General features: G+C 54.4%; 8 protein-coding genes across 8 annotated transcripts; 4 read left to right on the plus strand and 4 right to left on the minus strand.

The window, feature by feature from the left end:
- Positions 1-1,095: 1,095 nt before the first annotated feature.
- Positions 1,096-2,889, plus strand: BO72DRAFT_402045 (putative pyridine nucleotide-disulfide oxidoreductase AMID-like). The gene is made up of 5 exons (XM_040942196.1): positions 1,096-1,505; positions 1,571-1,912; positions 1,970-2,327; positions 2,380-2,687; positions 2,744-2,889. Exons 1-5 carry the CDS (start codon positions 1,298-1,300, stop codon positions 2,785-2,787), a joined length of 1,260 nt encoding a protein of 419 aa, XP_040802494.1. The 5' UTR covers positions 1,096-1,297; the 3' UTR covers positions 2,788-2,889.
- A 289-nt stretch (positions 2,890-3,178) lies between these two features.
- On the minus strand, positions 3,179-4,904 carry BO72DRAFT_447150 (TauD/TfdA dioxygenase family protein). Its single transcript, XM_040944460.1, has 5 exons — positions 4,321-4,904; positions 4,175-4,269; positions 3,658-4,099; positions 3,475-3,578; positions 3,179-3,413 (listed from the first exon to the last, which is right to left on the minus strand). Exons 1-5 carry the CDS (start codon positions 4,541-4,543, stop codon positions 3,210-3,212), a joined length of 1,068 nt encoding a protein of 355 aa, XP_040802495.1. The 5' UTR covers positions 4,544-4,904; the 3' UTR covers positions 3,179-3,209.
- Positions 4,905-5,518: 614 nt separating this feature from the next.
- On the plus strand, positions 5,519-7,959 carry BO72DRAFT_74861 (putative MFS transporter). Its single transcript, XM_040950681.1, has 7 exons — positions 5,519-6,056; positions 6,109-6,204; positions 6,256-6,540; positions 6,597-6,722; positions 6,800-6,895; positions 6,947-7,472; positions 7,586-7,959. The coding sequence occupies exons 1-7, from the start codon at positions 5,817-5,819 to the stop codon at positions 7,822-7,824; spliced, it is 1,608 nt and encodes a 535-aa protein (XP_040802496.1). The 5' UTR covers positions 5,519-5,816; the 3' UTR covers positions 7,825-7,959.
- On the minus strand, positions 7,805-10,968 carry BO72DRAFT_485316 (Zn(II)2Cys6 transcription factor). The gene is made up of 4 exons (XM_040947884.1): positions 10,147-10,968; positions 9,542-10,036; positions 9,012-9,492; positions 7,805-8,957 (listed from the first exon to the last, which is right to left on the minus strand). Exons 1-4 carry the CDS (start codon positions 10,494-10,496, stop codon positions 8,094-8,096), a joined length of 2,190 nt encoding a protein of 729 aa, XP_040802497.1. The 5' UTR covers positions 10,497-10,968; the 3' UTR covers positions 7,805-8,093.
- A 525-nt stretch (positions 10,969-11,493) lies between these two features.
- On the minus strand, positions 11,494-12,202 carry BO72DRAFT_74929 (uncharacterized protein). The gene is made up of 3 exons (XM_040950682.1): positions 12,183-12,202; positions 11,632-12,111; positions 11,494-11,569 (listed from the first exon to the last, which is right to left on the minus strand). Exon 2 carries the CDS (start codon positions 12,065-12,067, stop codon positions 11,651-11,653), a length of 417 nt encoding a protein of 138 aa, XP_040802498.1. The 5' UTR covers positions 12,068-12,111; positions 12,183-12,202; the 3' UTR covers positions 11,494-11,569; positions 11,632-11,650.
- Positions 12,203-12,472: 270 nt separating this feature from the next.
- Positions 12,473-14,046, plus strand: BO72DRAFT_447154 (putative voltage-gated K+ channel beta subunit (KCNAB)). Its single transcript, XM_040944461.1, has 5 exons — positions 12,473-12,766; positions 12,828-12,850; positions 12,913-12,979; positions 13,034-13,121; positions 13,209-14,046. Exons 1-5 carry the CDS (start codon positions 12,672-12,674, stop codon positions 13,983-13,985), a joined length of 1,050 nt encoding a protein of 349 aa, XP_040802499.1. The 5' UTR covers positions 12,473-12,671; the 3' UTR covers positions 13,986-14,046.
- A 136-nt stretch (positions 14,047-14,182) lies between these two features.
- BO72DRAFT_526874 (F-box domain protein) lies at positions 14,183-14,937 on the plus strand. The gene has a single exon (XM_040950063.1). The coding sequence runs from the start codon at positions 14,292-14,294 to the stop codon at positions 14,907-14,909; it is 618 nt and encodes a 205-aa protein (XP_040802500.1). The 5' UTR covers positions 14,183-14,291; the 3' UTR covers positions 14,910-14,937.
- Positions 14,938-15,045: 108 nt separating this feature from the next.
- Positions 15,046-16,425, minus strand: BO72DRAFT_495226 (uncharacterized protein; the record flags this gene model as incomplete). Its single annotated transcript, XM_040948527.1, has 3 exons — positions 15,046-15,772; positions 15,841-16,101; positions 16,151-16,425. 3 exons carry the CDS (start codon positions 16,423-16,425, stop codon positions 15,046-15,048), a joined length of 1,263 nt encoding a protein of 420 aa, XP_040802501.1.
- Between the last annotated feature and the right edge of the window lie 289 nt (positions 16,426-16,714).

A 16,714-nucleotide genomic window follows, 5' to 3' on the forward strand; every position in this document is an offset into this window, starting at 1 on the left:
GTCTGTTAGAAATCCTTGTACTGACTGAAAAGGTAACATGCTGAGTGTGGCTTACTGTAATATTCTGAACTAAGGATAGATAGCACTAAAATTAGAAGATCCCCCGCAGTCTTCAAGTTACTCCCCTTCGTCATAAATTTTCTCAATAAAAGCTTGTGCTTGTAATTATATCTGAAGTATGGATCCTTGAATCGGTAAACGCTAAGATTAGTAGTCTATGCTTCCTTACACTTGAGCGATGAAGGTTGTGTAGCATCGATTTGCAATTGAATGGCTCCGCAAAAAGACACATGTACCGTGGTCTGTAGTCAATATATATTCACTGGCATGGTGCTTCGATCTTGCAATGTAGGGCACAATCCATTAAATCGTTTATTAACCCCACAACCCTCTAGGCAGAACTGGTATAAGGGTGCTTTGTGGGAGGTATGACACCAGCCTTACGTTGGCACTCGGAAGTGGTAGGAATTGTGCAGTTGATGAGCAGTCAGAAAACCCCTCACTCCCGACCGGTGGGGGACGGATCAGATAAACGGAACCGGAATCAGAGAGGTTTGTGCCTTTGTGAGTGTGGGATCCACTTAACCAACTGCTTAGAGGATTGATTGGCCGTGTCTCGGAATGAATTTGTCAAATGTGCGATTTCTCTTCCACATTGGTCACAGGTTCAAATGAGTCTCTCGCATTCTGGGTGCTCCGGCGACCAGTGATTGGGCGAGATACAGCCAGGACCCGGTTGCGCCACTTGGCGCCAATCTGATAAGATGGATCAAAGATACGGAAAACAACCATCCGGCTTCTTGTAACTTGGTATCCGTAGTCATCCGATTTCGATCGAGCCTGTGTCACTGGAATGTTCATTCCAGAATATTGAGTCCGAAGCTCCTCACTATATGAAATCGACATCACTTCGCAATTTCCCATATTCGTTTTTGGTAAAGAGTTCTCGCTCGGTCTCCGCCGAAATCCCCGAGACAACATTTCGGTCTAGTCCAGGCACCTCCGATACAGCAAGGGAACGTTTGTGTTTGTGACAGATGTCCCCATCGGATCCACAGATTCTGGGCATCTGTCCCCCGGTCTCGGTTGACAAGTCGCTGGTTACACTCTTGTTATCATGGCGTTACTCTTAAGAATGGCCTGCGCCCCCTTTGCTCCGGGCTACTTTTTTTCACTCAACTTCCGTCTCTACTTACTCCGCCCATTTCTTCAACATTGGCTCTCTCCTCTCCCTTTCCTCTCTTATCTCCGATCAGAATAATAGACCTCCAAAAGCTACTAGCACGACACTCTCACAATGCCGTCCAATGAGGGCCTTGTCTCGCTTGCGCGCGAGTTCCGCGTTCTGATCGTTGGTGGCTCCTACGGTGGATTGGCGTCAGCCATGACGCTGATCGATCTTTGCCGTGGCCGTCTCGCTCGTTTCAACTTCACGCCCAATGCACAGCCCCCTCAACATCGCATACCCATCCAGATCACATTGGTGGACGAGAGGGATGGATACTGTCAGTAGTCTTCCCGCTGATTCCGTCCTATAACATACAGCCACTAATCCCAAAAATGACTCCAGATCACCTCATCGGCTCCCCCAAGGCACTCGCCTCGGAAAAATACGCCTCAAAGACCTGGAATAGATTCGTGGACATTCCTGCCTTGAAGACTCCAGACATCAAATGGATCCAAGGAAGTGTCCACTCGGTGGACTGCCAGCGGAAGGTGGCTCAGATCCTTGATAGCCAGACGAGGCGATCGAGGGAAGAAAAGTACGACTTTTTGATCGCTGCATCTGGTCTACGCCGCGCTTTTCCGACAGTGCCACAGTCCCTGGAGCGTCGAGAGTTCCTGGAAGAGACAAGGAAGAATGTTGAGGCCATCCAGAACGCGAAGGAAGGCGTCGTGGTGATTGGAGGGGGTAAATATTCTCGCGTACCCCCACGCCTGCGTATTACTGATAGCTAATGACCTGCAGGTGCCGTCGGTGCTGAAATGGCCGCCGAGTTGAAAGATCTTTACCCCAACCAGAAGATCACCCTGATCCATTCCCGTGACCACCTCCTTTCTGCCGAGCCTCTGCCCGATGCGTTCAAAGAGCGCATCTGTACTATCCTCCGCGAGCAGGAGGTCACAGTCATCCTCGGACAACGCGTTGTCGACACCACTGCCGTTGAGACAGAGGGAAGACGCCGCGTCTGGCAGCTTACTCTCTCCGACGGCACCAAGCTCACGGCTGGCCATGTGATGAACGCCGTTTCGAAGAGTGTCGCCACTTCCACCTATCTGCCTAAAGAGGCGTTGAACGAGGAGGGACTCGTCAAGATCAGACCCTCGTAAGTCCCTCTTCTCCTGTGTCCCACGGAGCCTCAACTGACTGCCGCCCAGTCTGCAATTTCCGGACAATGTTCCCAACGCAGATGACCACTTCGCTGTGGGTGATATCGTTTCGTGGTCGGGGATCAAACGCTGTGGCGCTGCCATGCACAAGGGTCATTACGCAGCGACCAATGTCCATCAGCGCATGATGGCTCAGGCTTTGAGCACTAAGCCTGAGTTCGTCAACCTGCAGCCGCACCCGGCCGTCATGGCTATCGCTCTGGGCAAGAACGCTGTGGCATATGACTCGGAGGGTGGGCTGCAGGACGGTGCGAAAACCTACGCTACCATGTTTGGTGACGACATGGGCTTCAGCAGTAAGTGCTCTCTCAGACCCTGCCAGTTTTACTTTCCGCATGCTAATGCTATACAGTCTGCTGGAATTACATGAAGCTGGGTGAGCCTTGCCAGGCTTAGACTTGTCTTGGATTCCCAATTATGCCCCTGACAAAGCAGGTATTTGTTAAGTATGTGGTTGCAAGACGGTGACTGGGTAATCGACTTGAGGAAAACGACTATAGGGTCACTACCATGGAGTGCTATTTAAGCACTAATCATATAAGCAAGCATGTGGGAGATGATCTGAACTTGGATATCTGTGATCTTCATTAGCTGGATAGATATTGTATCTATGAGTAGGCTCTGGAAGCCTCTATTTACATTTTGAAATCAATATTGAGTTTAACCTATTTCCCTCAGCCCTGGGCAATACGTCCGTAGATGCGCCACTTCTCTGCAACAAAGACTACGAGCCCTGAAGCCTAAAACGTCTCTGAAGATTATATTGATATATTTATTATTCATTATAGCGTTACCGATGGACACCGCAGCCCACCGCATCAAGCCTCCCCCAAGGCCTGCTTCCTCGACCTCGAGCGAGTATCGAGATAGGGCGCTTCACCCAGACTGCAGACCCGGTCGCCAGCCCGAGCCTCGGCGTAGTCGTACGTGGCACAGTGCCAGGTCGACCGGTTATCCCAAACGGCCAAATCATTCTTATTCCACCGGAAGCGAACCTGCGCGTCGTGGTTTTGGGTAATGAGCTAGGAACGAACCAGTCAGTCAACCTGCCCACATTTGAAGTTGTCTGTCGGCCACACTCACATTGAACAGATAGGCGAGCAACACGTCGGATTCATCCTTGGTGACCCCGTTGATGCGCTTCGTGAAGCCTTTGTTCACATACACGGACTTCCAGCCGGTGACAGCTATAGACGCAAAGTTAGAAGTCGAGATCACAGAACTTGAAAAAAGATACCCAGGGGAAACTGATGGAAGGGAACCTACGATTCGTGCGAATGACAGGATGGACGGCGGTCAGCGCTTCGCCCTGGTTGAGGGGCGAGCCTCGAATTCCCTTCCGCAACGGATTGCCCAGCCGCCGCGCCTCGTCGTGGAAGAAGGTCGCGTCGTGCGTCGCCGTCAGCCCCTCCAGCATCTCCGCCATGGCGGGCGACAGGCGATCGTAGATCTCATAGCCCGACGCCCAGAGGGTGTCGCCGCCCGTCTCTGGGAGCGTGTGAATCTTCAGCATGGCGTAGTCGGAGGGGACGGGCTCGAAGCTGATGTCGCTGTGCCAGCCCACGGACGCGAAGCGGCTCGTGTCGCTGAGTTGGTGCGTGAGGCCGCCGCCCTTCTTCTGCTTCTCGCTGCTGATCACGCTAATCTGGTCGCCTAGCTCGCTGCCTTCTTCTGTCAGGGGGTGGATGTGCAGCCCGGATGACTCGGGCTGTGATGGGGGCGGTCAGTCAGGTGTTTTTGGGAGGTACATCTCTTAGTTAGCTGGAGTGTGGGGTGTACTTACGCATCCGGCCAGGTGTGTCAGCTTCTCTCCGAACTCGCGCATCTGCTGCGGTGTCACGTCTTGATCACGCAGGAATACAACCCCTCGGCTTGAGACTGTTCCCGTCAACATCAGCGTGTTCAAAACTTTCGGAAATCATGTCATACTTGTTACTGCGAGATCCTTGATGATCTGATCGCATTGCTCTGACTTCAAGATCTCTGCCACCTGAAGACCTTTGTACTCGCGACCAATGACCGGCGTCAGGTCTTGCCGGGCATACGAGTCCAGAGACCCGGAATACTGCAGTGGCTCGGAGATGCGCGGTCGGGACTGCTCATGGCCTCCTCTGATGGTCGAAGCCGGAGCGTTCTCAACGACAGCAGGCATGATGACGGTTCTGGCTGTTACAGAGGCTGGTGTGAGGTGAATGGGCACACAAAACAAGACTGTGCTTGTGGCAGAACTGATGAAGGGATCTGATAAGCTTCCCGACTCTTTATATGAGCGACGATAGCTGACGAAATACGTCTACGTCGACTCTGCAGCAGCGATCGCAGTGGTATGTTGTCAACGACTCGTCCCCACCGTGGTGGAGGGCTACGGGTCATGCAGTGCGAATGGCGACAACCCGTCAACCTCGCGACGCGAACCCTCCCTTACAGGCACTGGCTAGTTATCTTCCGCGGAGTCTCCTCGTCGCATATTCCGTACGGTTCCAGGGCCACATAGTGCACATACGAGTCAAGTCCCTCGTGGGCCCATCGCCCTCATGTTTCCCCGCATTAATCATGCCCGATTGGTTTGCCTCTGGGTGATGCCAATCAGCGGCCAACGGGATGGCTGTCGGCGGGGCGTCGGCGAAATTCTCGGAGGGCTTTTTGGTCCGTGTTCTGGCATTTCTTAGTCTCGCCAAACACCACCACCATCATCAGCGAATAGAAGCTGTCAACGGAGTCCGCCGTTCGAAATGGTGTGCATGTGCTTCATCTACAAACAGCAATACTCCGAAACCTGGGGAGCATGGCAGACCACGCTCAGATAACAATTGGGAATGGCTACGGTGACAGTGCGTTAACAACTTAACGTACAAGCAAAAGGAATATCCGGGGAAACCTACGCCCAAGAACCTCTTCAACCGACCACCGTGAACTGTGGGGTTCAACGGTTCGCCTCAACAAATGTACACCGTTTTAACATTCATTCATTTATTTATTTCAATTTCTTCAGCCCAGCTCTATTCTTCTTGCCCTCGGAATCTGACGGAGAAAGAGGCTATTGGCGAAAAGCTTTGGTTTTCCGCGAGAAAAGTGGCTAGCGCACCGCCTGGGGCTCCCTGGCGGCGATGATGTGCTCGGCGATCCGTTTTGTGCAATTCTCTTAGTCCGATTCTGGATTCAGGGCATGCATACACACGGCTGTAACAATAACGCCATGTCTGTGGTTGGCTCAAGCAAAGGCCCGTTGTCGATGGCCATTGCGAATAACGACATCAGAGAATTAATTATCCTTTATCCAACGCCACGAACTTCGATGGTATATAAGTCCTTGGTCATGGAAGACCATCCAGCCCTAGAGGTATTTTGTCCCCGCCCATTATCTCGAGTCCCTTGAGATTCTGCGTTCTTAGCAGCAAGGCGTGGCCTGTCAGAGAGACATCATCATGACGGACATCGAAACGGGGTTCAAGGGCTCCTCCATCAAAGCCCACGATGTCGAAGACACTCAGTCCTCGAAGGTGTCGATCGAGGTCGGACAGGAACACCTCGCTGGCGTCGTGCCTCCCCATGAGTCGTATGAAGGCTTTCACCGATTCGATCCCACCGCTACCTGGACCGAACAAGAGGAGAGACGAGTGATCTGGAAGACCGATCTGTATCTACTCACGGCTCTCTGTGTCATGGTACGTTTGCTGCAATATCCATCAGATGGCGGGTGGATGCTGACATGAATAGTTCTTTGGTCTCCAACTCGACCGTGGCAACTTATCAAATGCGCTGACGGACAACCTACTGGTCGATCTGAACATGTCGAGTAACGACTACAACAATGTGAGAGCCTACACGCCCCAGCATACAGACACACCTTTCTAATTTCTGCAGGGAACCACTATCCAATTGGTGTGCTTCTTGTCCGCAGAGTTTCCCGTCCAGCTGCTCATCAAGAGATACGGGTTCAAGCGGGTTCTCCCCGTGATGATGATTTGCTGGAGTACTGTATCCTGGGCGCAAGCATGGATGACCAACCGGGCTGCCTTCTACGTGACGCGCGCACTCATCGGGGCTTTTGAAGGTGGTTTCATCCCCGGCACCATCTTGTTCGCGACCTATTTCTACAAGACGAAGGAGCTCTCCGTGCGCCTGGGATTCTTCTGGTCCACGCTCAACGTACGAACCGAACCGTAACTCACATTCGAATGCAACTCAACTAACCGCGGAACTAGGTTGCCCGTATCATTTCGTCGCTGCTGGCGGCGGGTATTCTCGAGATGCGTGGCGTGCAGGGCAAACCGGGCTGGTTCTGGCTTTTCCTGATCGACGGCCTCATCACCTTTGCCATCGGATTCCTCGTACGCATTCCTTTCCTTTTCTTTCCCAAACCCACAACGCCCACAAACAGAAACCGAACAACTAACCCCACAAACAGAGCCTCTTCTACCTCCCCAGCTCGCCCACCAACACGAGCAGCCTCCTCTGCCCGAGAAACTGGTACACCGAACGTGAAGAAGTAATCATGATCAACGTACGTCCCACCCCTCCCCCAAGAAAAAAAACCCCACTAAACCACCCCAAGCGCCTCCTCCGCGACGACCCCTCCAAAGGCCTAACGCACATCAACGAATCCGCGACCCTGCACGACATCATCTCCGCCTGGAAAGACCCCTCCATGTGGGGTCTATATCTGATCGGCCTAGCGGCCTACATCCCCCAAAGCCCGGTCTCCAGCTACCTCTCCCTGACCCTGAAGCGCCTGGGCTTCACCACCTTCGAGTCCAACATGCTCTCGATCCCCTCCGCGGCGCTGCAGATCATCCTGATGCTGACCCTGTGCAAGAGCAGCGAGTACTTCGGCGACCGGACCTGGCACAGCCTGTTCGGGGAATTCTGGTCCCTGCCGCTGCTGATCGCCCTGCTGTGCCTGCCGGCGGGCGGCTACAACTGGGCCCGCTTCACCATCACCACGCTGATCTCGGGGTACCCCTACTTCCACCCGATCGTCTCCGCCTGGATCTCCGAGAATACCTTCGACGTGAAGAAGCGCGCCATCACCGCCGCCACGTACAATGTTATCGTGCAGGTCGGGTCGATTGTTTCGTCGCGTGAGTTGTTCCTTTCAGTAAAAGAAAAAGAGGCGCAGAAAAAAAAAACCTCCTTCCTGAAACGAGTGCGATACTGGGTACGGAACTCTTGCTAATGACTGTGGCTGGCATAGAAATCTACCGCTCCAACGACTCCCCCTACTACTACACCGGCGACAAGGTCCTGGTCGCCCTCTGCGTCTTCTCCATGGCCGTCTTCGTGGCCCAGCGCGAGTACCTCCGCCACCTCAACCGGCAGAAGGAGCGCAAGTGGGCCCTCATGTCGGCCGAGGAGCGCGTGCTCTACCAGGCGGACACGGCGGCGCGCGAGCGCGAAGGGAACAAGCGGCTTGATTTCCGGTTCAAATACTAGCCACAGCGCAGCTGGGTATAGATCCTGTGTTTGGAAGCTTGTTTGCTTTGTGTCGGGAAGACTGCTTCTTGCTTGGGATTATTAATCTGCTGAGGGGGGATGGTTTGATCTGATTGTATAAGTTCCAAAGGTTTCTTTCTGATTTCCCTGGTTGTTGTTACTGACTAATGAGAAAGCGAATTGGGAGTTTTTGTTTCATCTTCTATTAACTCATGATATACGTGTCATTCGTTGTTATACGGGTTCGAGGAATATACATATGGCAAAACTCAAGCTGGAAAGCTTGGACTCGACAAGGGTGGTGGCTCCGGCAAGTAGTCCTCGGTCATGCAGAAGTAATGCTCCGACGGCACAGACTGAATCGCCCCGCCGCCGGTTTGAGCCATGAAATCGCCTACCCACATCTCCACCGACTCCGACGGCAGAGACGGGGACCACGAGGGACCCCCGCCCAGTCGTGGCTCTCTGCCCTCCTCCAATAGCAGCGGAGATTGGGCGTTGGGGATGCCGACTAGGTATGGGTCGTAGGCGTACGCGGCCGCGGCCGCGGCAGCTGCATAGCCCAGTCCCGCGGAGAAGGACGGCCCAAACAAGTTAGAGGGCGCCAGGTCTCCTAAGGAGTGGAGAGCGTGCTGGGCACTAATGTCGCTTGGCTCCTCCGGCATCACGCCGTGAGGAGCACGGTTGTGGTCAGGGGTCTGAAACGCAGTAGTGGTAGTAGCTTGGTAGAGGTCGTCCGCGGCGGTCCAATCAGCCACGGTGTTTGGAGCCGTGGGATCGGCAGTACTCGTGAGGACGCCTTCTAGGGTCGATGCAGGCAGTTCGGCGGCTGGGCTGTCCCCACCGTTGGTGTCTGCGCGGGGGGTGGCTTTACGTCTGACTGGCGTGTGGACGTCGCGTATCGGCGGCGGTAATGCAGGTCCACTGCTAGACTGCGCATCCGCCATTTTCTTATACAGTAGCTCCGCTAGTTCTTTATTGCCGCCGCCGCGGAAGGTGGAGAGAATCGAGTGGAGTCGAGCCAGGATGCTGCTGGGGCGGCTTTCGCCATCCCAGACTGGGGCTCGCGGCAGCATGGCCAGATTGATTACGGCGTCAGCTAGTGAGCTGGCGATCTCATAGAGCTTGAGTTCCTGCGGATGTTTTAGTGACCCTGCTCTAGATGTCGGTGGATGTACTGCACATACCATACCGAGGCCGTGGGCTTCAATCGCCGTTCGTGGAAGCTGGGAGACTATGTTCAGGAGCTCCTTCGCTACTAACACGGGGAACGAAGGAGAGTTCGGCCATTGGGACGAAGGTGAACCCTGCAAACCCTGCTTGAAAGAGAACTTCCAGAGTATCATCCGCATCCAGTGTCGCGTCACGCACAGGTCGGCCTTTTGTACATCCGATATGTGGTCTAATAATGCTGATCCGTCCTGAAGATTCTCCTGCAGCAGCCGTAAAAATCTTGCATCCACGCCCTGCACCTCATCCGAAATCGTGTCTCTTCCGACGTTGTCGTCTTCAATGAGATCGAACATCCGGGACTGCTCAAACAAGCGAAAAAGGTTGAGCAATTTGAGGAAAGCGGGGAGAACTTGTGGTTCATCGCTCGTGTCGAGTGCTGGAGTGGAGACGTTCGTTTTCAGAATAACGGGTAACTTGTGGAGGATGCAGACTCCCCTGCATAGAAATCAGACACAGTTCGTTTGGGGATGCTGGGAAATCTCACCGTTCTGTGACGAATAGCAACCATAGCACGCGCCGACGCAGCTGTTGCTCCTCCGCTGGAAGTCCCATATACGAAGCTTCTCGGTGGAGGGACATCATTTGTGCCAAGGTGATAGCTTCTCGCAGATAGAGTAACGACTCAGTCGCCCCCGACTGTTGGTTCTCGTAGTAGACATGCAGAAAAAAAGCGGTGCGCACATTGTTTAGATTGAGCCTCGAGCGATAGTCGTACAGCCGTCGTGCTCGCATGCTCTCGAGCGCAAGGTTCTCCGCACTCAGAGATTTTTCCGGCTCTGAATTTTGTCCAAGCCGTAACTGGGCGATGGTGGCGGCAGCTACTGCAGTTGCAAGGGCGTACGTTTCATGCTCCTTCTCCTCTACATCCTGCTGCAAGGTCGCCAGGAGCTTTTCGACATCGACAATAGGCCAGACCGGATACATGCGAACATGATAGATGTACAGCGGGGATGCGAGGACATTGATCGGAATTCGAGATCTAGATGCTCACATGATTAAAGTATTAGACTTTGTCGTACGTCGGTAGTACTGCGAAACGCAAAGCAGCGAAATAAATGCGATGCGCTTGGATGCAAAAGGCAAGCATACCTCGAGCTGTGTTGGGTTTCGCACATTGCGGGGTTGCGAAGCGCGTGGTCGGCTTCGAGCACTTCCCCTCTCACTGGAGCCGAGGGTAGTGCATTCTGCAATTCCAAGCCTCTTTGCGCTTGATCGATGAGGAATTTGGTGGTCGCGCGCAGTTTCTGAGGACCGCGAGGCTGCTGCACACGGATATAGGTGCACTTGATGCGCGCATTGAAGCAGGACTGACATGGCTGCCCCCCGCCGCATTTGATCTTTCGGATCTTGCATCCATCACAGGCCTTCTTGGTGATTCCGGCTCTAGAAGACATTTTGCTTGTGGGTGCCGTGGCAGTTGCGGTTGCAGTCGCATGCATCAGGCACGATTCGAGTCGAATGCATGACCCAGCCAGAAATCTTGGGGTCGTAGCAGGTGGCACGGACGAGGAATTGTCACAATGTTGACGGCCGAGAGATCATGTCGACGTTTTTGCGGGGCAAGCCATGAGAGGTTGCTTGGCAGATGCAGCTCGAAGCGAGGCGAGGCCTTGTGCGATCGCGGTAAATCCCGATCGGCGTAGCCCTTCTGCTTGGTAGCCGATGACCGTGGCAATGGGATTGTGTCCACCGTCCACGGTTTCATCGATCGCAAGGTGATTGTTGACAAAAGTGATGGATGGATCCAACGGCCGGCAATCGATAAGGGGCAGGCAGACGATTGCGCCTTCGACTCCATGGGGCACGCCATTGCATGGACCCACTAGGTGCACTTCGAGGAACAGGTGAGATGTTAACACAGCGTCGATGTAAGCATCGATGCGATGCTATTCGGAAACCAGTACCGGAGGTATGAGTAATGAGCAAATTTGAAGATGTAGACACTGTGCCAGCAGTGTGCACAGCTCGTGATCGAGATGCAAACCTTGCAAACCCTATCCCCCCAAGACTACCCCAGGTAATCCCACTTACTCCGCAACATTGGCCTCAGATAACACAACAGTCAAGCGTCATGATTTGAATGTATCTGTCGTCATGGAATTTCGAAGTCTTTCCCCATCTCTCATCTCTCGCTTGTCCCCTTCTCACTAAGCATGGAGCTTTTTAAAGGCGCTTGCTGCAGCATGAGAGGCAACGCGCAGACCTGGGCGAGAACAGCTAAATCCACCGGCTGTTTGGCACGTCTCCTATTTCCTCTTTGTCAAGTATCGACCAGAGAATGCGGCAGTGTACGTGACAATCGACGGTTTCATAAGACCGACCCTCCTAGTCAGAGCAGGTGACCAAACCGCGAGTACTGCTTACAGAAATGTCTCCACGGTCTAGGATTCAACTCAGACCTGGATCACAAGTGCCCAATATGATAAGCAACGTAACTAGAACCAAGAACAGGTATGTAAACGAACCGAAACCACAGCTGTTTACATGCCACTAACATAATCGTATTCTTAGTCTAAGAAGAAGGAATTATATCATTATATCCTGACCGTCTTTCAGCTTGCTTGGTGCTTATACCTTTCGAGTCCCTGATTTTCTATGACTCAGTTTTTCCATCTTTGCTTTTTTCCATCCTGGAGAAATGTGTTTGCCCCTCCTTCCAGCTTGAAGGACAGTCAAGTAAGGCGGTTTCTGACGATCTGGCCCAGACTGAAGAAGTGTCAGAAATCTCAAAAAATCCAGGCGAACCAGTGGCACTGTATACAATTCCCGCCAAGAGAATGATGTAGCCAGAGATTGAGAGACATGCGGAGATATGCTGCCGGTCTATCCTGGCGACACCTCTGACACAGCAGAGAACCGTTTCCATGACCGATGCATGCCAATTTGCGAAGACATTGGTGTCATTATCTTCCTCATGGCATCTCCGTGTCAGTGATGCAGTTGACAAGGGCAAGAAGCATTTATTCCGTCTGTTATGGCTCCAGGATTGTCCACTTCGACCATACTGCATTTTCTCAGGCCCTCATGCATGTCCGAGTAAGCGAGGGTAGGTTACTAGAGTATAGTATTTGTCAGCATGGGTCTCTGCGTGACCCCTCGAAATCAGATATTCATGAAACGCGCACGCTTTCCTTTCTACCGAGAAAGAGGAATCAACGGCGTATGACCGTAGCAAGCAACGTAAATCCAAGAAGCCAGCCTAAAGCTTCCACAAAGACCTTATGTATCACGCACGGCAAAGACAGACATAACCCAACTAATCCCTTCTGGGCCATGCACCCCCACTAAACCCGGGTGGGTCTAGAACTCTCTTCCCCCAAACTAAACAACGAGACCCTCCGAGCAAACCTCCGACGCCTCTTGCGCCTCATGCTGCCCTCTGCATATGTCAGTGTGATTGGACTCACAGGCTCCACCGCTGCAGTTGTGCAACTATCGGCAGACCAATGGCCGATACCCTGAGGGATTCCAGCGCACGCAATGGCCCATCGCAGTCGAACTAGGTACAGATAAATTGGTACCGCAGCCCCCCCCCCCTCTTCGCGCGGGGGTTTGCCTACTGAGTTGGACAATTCTCTCTCTTTCTGCATCAACAAAGTAGTGTACTGTACACCATGGCGTGGCCGAACAAGAACAAAGACATGCTCTACCGCCGGGTAGGCAACTCCGGGCTGCATGTCTCCGCGCTGGGGTTGGGAGGATGGTTGACGTGAGTTGCTGCATGACCGTCGGAGCAGGACAATCTTACTGATGTTTTGACTTGTTGGCAGTTTCGGAGGCCACGTGGATAATGGTACTACTTCTTGAGTCGAACCTCAAGTGCTGGACAGCGGGACTAACAACGGGGCTTGACAGAAATCACCTTCCAATGCATGAAGCAAGCCTACGACTGTGGGATCAACTTCTTCGACACCGCGGAGAGGTAGCCCTTTCCCTCCCGGCCGCAAATCACAAGACGCAAGCTAATCAAGCGCAGCTACGCGGGCGGTCAATCCGAGATCGTCATGGGCCAAGCGATCAAGAAATTCGGCTGGAAGCGCAGCGATCTCGTCATCAGCACCAAGGTGCGTCCGCTCCGTTCCTTGCCACGACTACATACTACTATCAGCGACAAAGGAACCATCCGCTAACGTCTAGTGGCCGGTGGACAGCTAAACTGGGGCCTCGCCAACGGCGAGATCCTGATCAACAACCATGGCCTCTCCCGGAAACACATCGTGGAGGGGACGCGGGCGTCCCTGGAGCGGCTGCAGCTGGAGTACGTGGACATCATCTACGCGCACCGGCCGGACCGGCTGACGCCGATGGAGGAGACGGTGCGGGCGTTCAACCACGTGATCGAGAAGGGGTGGGCGTTCTACTGGGGCACGTCGGAGTGGTCGGCGGACGAGATCAGCGAGGCGTGCGGGATCGCGCGGGCGCTGGGGCTGATCGCGCCCGTTGTCGAGCAGCCGCAGTACAACATGCTGACGCGCCAGAAGGTCGAGGGCCAGTTCCAGCGGCTGTACGCGCGCTGCGGGATCGGGCTGACCGTGTTCTCGCCGCTGAAGATGGGCCTGCTGAGCGGCAAGTACAACGAGGCCACGACGCAGCCGCCGCCGGGGTCGCGGTTCGCCGAGAGCAACGACAAGTACGCCAACTACGTGCGCAGCGAGTGGGAGAACGAGTGGGCGGGCACGATCCGGACGGTGCAGGGGCTGCAGGGGCTGGCGGACAAGATGGGCGTGAAGCTGTCGCAGCTGGCGCTGGCGTGGTGCCTAAAGAACGAGAACGTCTCGTCGGTGATCACGGGGGCGTCGCGGCCGGAGCAGATCGTGGACAATGTGGAGAGTCTGAAGCTGCTGCCGCGGTTGACGCCGGAGGTGATGGCGGAGATCGATGAGTATCTGCGGAATGCGCCCGAGCAGGATCCAGCGCGACAGGACTAGTAACGTTACTGAGTATGAGCTTATCAACTTAGGTACCTAATGAATTGAATTCACTTTTCCCAAACCCCTGAAGCTTTTAACCCGGTAAACATACCCCGTAGACGAGCACAACAAAGCACGTGTCAAGAACCCCTCACCCTACGCAAATGACATCACATCACTATACCCCAACAAACAACCCTCTCCCAAGCAACCACTACAACTACACCTACACCTCCACCTCCACAGTCTACAACACACAGTCTACAACACACAGTCTACAATATACAGTCTACAAAACACAGCCTACCCAACCCAAACTACCCCATGACTATGAGCAAACTCCCCCCGGAACTCCACCTCCAAATCGCCACGCACCTCCCGGCTCCCCCCGACCTCTCGCGGACCCACCTCGCCCAAACAAACCACTACTTCCACGCCCTCCTCCCCCACCCCACGCACCCCGAGCTCCTCGCCGCAGAACTCGACCCCCTCGCCATCGCCCACGATCTCTACGCCTGCCGGTACTGTCTGCGGCTACGGCGGGCGACGCACTTCGCGGACCGGATGGTGCGGCGGGGCCGAGGCCGGTTCGGGGCGGAGCGGGAGCGCGCGAAGCGGTTCTGTTTGGAGTGTGGGGTCTGTCCTCGAGATGGGGACCTGGGGGTCCGGGAGAATGGTGGAGGACGGCAAGCTGAAGGTCCGGCACAAGCACACGCACAAGCACCGCGCGGCGAAGCGCGGTACGGATATGGGGATCTGGTGCGCGTGCAAGGGGTGTGGATGGTGTTCTGTGGGCGGTGTCGAGGGTTGAGGCGGGTGGTTCCGTCGTCCCCAGCAGATCAAAGGCGGGGATCGCAGCAGCATTTGCCGGTTGGATGGGAGGAGGAGCAGAGTATCGGGATGCGCATGGGGAGGGATTTGGGGTGTGAGGGGTGTTTGTAGTCGCATGTCTCTCATGACGAATCGGGAGGTTGAGTTTGGTATCAAATTCAACTGGTGGGGAGGATGTCGAGTCAATTCAGAGTTAGATACCCAGCTAAATGCACACTTCACCTATCCTACCTACAAGAGTAAACAGCTACAGAAACCCATCCAACGACCCCTTGATCTCAACCGCCTCATCCTCAGCAGCAACATCAACATCAACATACAAACTCACATACTCCACCCCCTTCTCAATCGAGCTCACCCCCAGCACCATCCTCTCATCCATAAACATCCCCTCCTCCCACGCCCGCACAATCCCCCCGACCATCTCATCCTCCTCCTCCATACTAAGCTCCGCCAGATACCCCGTCCCAAACGACACGAGATAGCCGACGCCATCGAAGAACCGAAACGCCTGCGCCTCCCCGGAGGTGGTCCGCGTATCCTGCTGGCCCAGCGGCAGGAGCCGCACCACCGTCCGGCTGTTGCGGTACCAGGTGACGTGGATATCCTGCACCGCGGCGGTGGTGCCGGACGCGACGAAATCCTGGATCACGAAATCCTCAAGCTTGTCGTCTGCGCTGAGGACTCCGCTGCCACCACCGTTGCCCGTGCAGGGGACCGCCACCGGGAGGATAGAAGAATACCCCAGACCGCGGTCCCGGAGCGCGTGGGCCATGATGTCCTTGTATGTTGTGGGGTGCATGTCCACTAGTTCGGCAGCGGTGGCCTCGTCCATGGCGGAGTAGTCGGCGGCTGCGGCGAGGAGGATGGCCACGATCGAGCTCAGGAGGCCGGCGACGTCCCAGCATTGGTCGAGATGCAGGAGGGAGCAGGTGGATTTGACGAGGATGGCGGTGGCGAGGGTGTAGGCGATTCTGCATGACGCGAAGATGTTAGGGGGGTTGTTACTGTAATCTGAAGATGGAAGATGGATGCAACTCACTTATTCTTGCTGCGGCCCAGCGTCCGTAAGACGGCGTCGATCTGCACACATAAGTGATGCGTCGTGTCGAGCGGTATAGGCTTCTGGTTGTATTCGTTCAGGATCCGAGCAAGATCAACCCCAAAATCTTCACACACAGTAACCCTGCCAGTCAGAAATTCTCCCTGCCCCGCTTGCGAGGCTGCGAGCAACAGAAAAACAGGGGTCAGGATTCTTCGGGATGTCTCGCGGTTGAGGACGATCTGGGGGCGCGAGCTATTCCTTTCATGACGCATTAGCGAGTTCCTCGAAACCAGAAAATAGACCCTACCAGCTCTGAGGAGCGAGTTGGTTCTTGCATAAGAGCAGCCAGAATAGAGAAAACAGCACAGAGACGATACAAGTCAACAGCCGCCAGAGACAGCCAGTCCAGGTGGTTTTGTCTGGGCAGAAGCGAGCACGCGTAGCCCCGCGAGTGTGCTTGTTCGAACCCTGGGATCCTGAATCGGACTCATAGGCAGAGTCAGCAAACACAAACTCATCTGTCGATGTGATCATCGTGCAGGTGTCTCCTGGGTAGGACGCAGGCATTTGCTGGTGGGGCATAGTTGGTTGTACTTGTAGAGGTAAGGAAGAAAAACAGTAAATACAGAAAAAGGTGGAGATGTGGAGGTGAGCATGAGAGAGTGAAGTGAAGAGATGAGGTGAGCGTTGCCTTGTCATAGCCTTCACACTGACCATCGATAGACTATCGCTTCCCCGTTGTTTGGATCACTTTCAGAAGAGCCCTCAACTGCAATGTATCCGGTTCTGTCCGACTTCCCGTCTCCTCCTGCACGCTTAAGCATCCTAAGTACTACCAGTAGATTACGAGATATACCTTTCGCTAGCAAGC

This window comes from Aspergillus fijiensis (genome assembly GCF_003184825.1).
Source record: "Aspergillus fijiensis CBS 313.89 unplaced genomic scaffold BO72scaffold_17, whole genome shotgun sequence".
In the NCBI taxonomy this organism is placed as follows: Eukaryota; Fungi; Ascomycota; class Eurotiomycetes; order Eurotiales; family Aspergillaceae; genus Aspergillus; species Aspergillus fijiensis.

Coding starts and splice junctions, on each gene's coding strand:
- BO72DRAFT_402045 (XM_040942196.1), top strand. CDS start 1,298: ATGCCGTCCAATGAGGGCCTTGTCTCGCTTGCGCGCGAGTTCCGCGTT. Junction 1,506..1,570: donor GGACGAGAGGGATGGATACT/GTCAGTAGTCTT, acceptor AAATGACTCCAG/ATCACCTCATCGGCTCCCCC. Junction 2,688..2,743: donor TGACGACATGGGCTTCAGCA/GTAAGTGCTCTC, acceptor AATGCTATACAG/TCTGCTGGAATTACATGAAG.
- BO72DRAFT_447150 (XM_040944460.1), bottom strand. CDS start 4,543: ATGCCTGCTGTCGTTGAGAACGCTCCGGCTTCGACCATCAGAGGAGGC. Junction 4,270..4,320: donor CAAGGATCTCGCAGTAACAA/GTATGACATGAT, acceptor TGACGGGAACAG/TCTCAAGCCGAGGGGTTGTA. Junction 3,579..3,657: donor TCCTGTCATTCGCACGAATC/GTAGGTTCCCTT, acceptor TTGCGTCTATAG/CTGTCACCGGCTGGAAGTCC.
- BO72DRAFT_74861 (XM_040950681.1), top strand. CDS start 5,817: ATGACGGACATCGAAACGGGGTTCAAGGGCTCCTCCATCAAAGCCCAC. Junction 6,541..6,596: donor TCTTCTGGTCCACGCTCAAC/GTACGAACCGAA, acceptor CCGCGGAACTAG/GTTGCCCGTATCATTTCGTC. Junction 6,723..6,799: donor CCTTTGCCATCGGATTCCTC/GTACGCATTCCT, acceptor CCCCACAAACAG/AGCCTCTTCTACCTCCCCAG.
- BO72DRAFT_485316 (XM_040947884.1), bottom strand. CDS start 10,496: ATGCATGCGACTGCAACCGCAACTGCCACGGCACCCACAAGCAAAATG. Junction 10,037..10,146: donor GAAACCCAACACAGCTCGAG/GTATGCTTGCCT, acceptor GTGAGCATCTAG/ATCTCGAATTCCGATCAATG. Junction 8,958..9,011: donor AAGCCCACGGCCTCGGTATG/GTATGTGCAGTA, acceptor AAACATCCGCAG/GAACTCAAGCTCTATGAGAT.
- BO72DRAFT_74929 (XM_040950682.1), bottom strand. CDS start 12,067: ATGCAGTATGGTCGAAGTGGACAATCCTGGAGCCATAACAGACGGAAT.
- BO72DRAFT_447154 (XM_040944461.1), top strand. CDS start 12,672: ATGGCGTGGCCGAACAAGAACAAAGACATGCTCTACCGCCGGGTAGGC. Junction 12,767..12,827: donor GGGTTGGGAGGATGGTTGAC/GTGAGTTGCTGC, acceptor ACTTGTTGGCAG/TTTCGGAGGCCACGTGGATA. Junction 12,851..12,912: donor CGGAGGCCACGTGGATAATG/GTACTACTTCTT, acceptor GGGGCTTGACAG/AAATCACCTTCCAATGCATG.
- BO72DRAFT_526874 (XM_040950063.1), top strand. CDS start 14,292: ATGACTATGAGCAAACTCCCCCCGGAACTCCACCTCCAAATCGCCACG.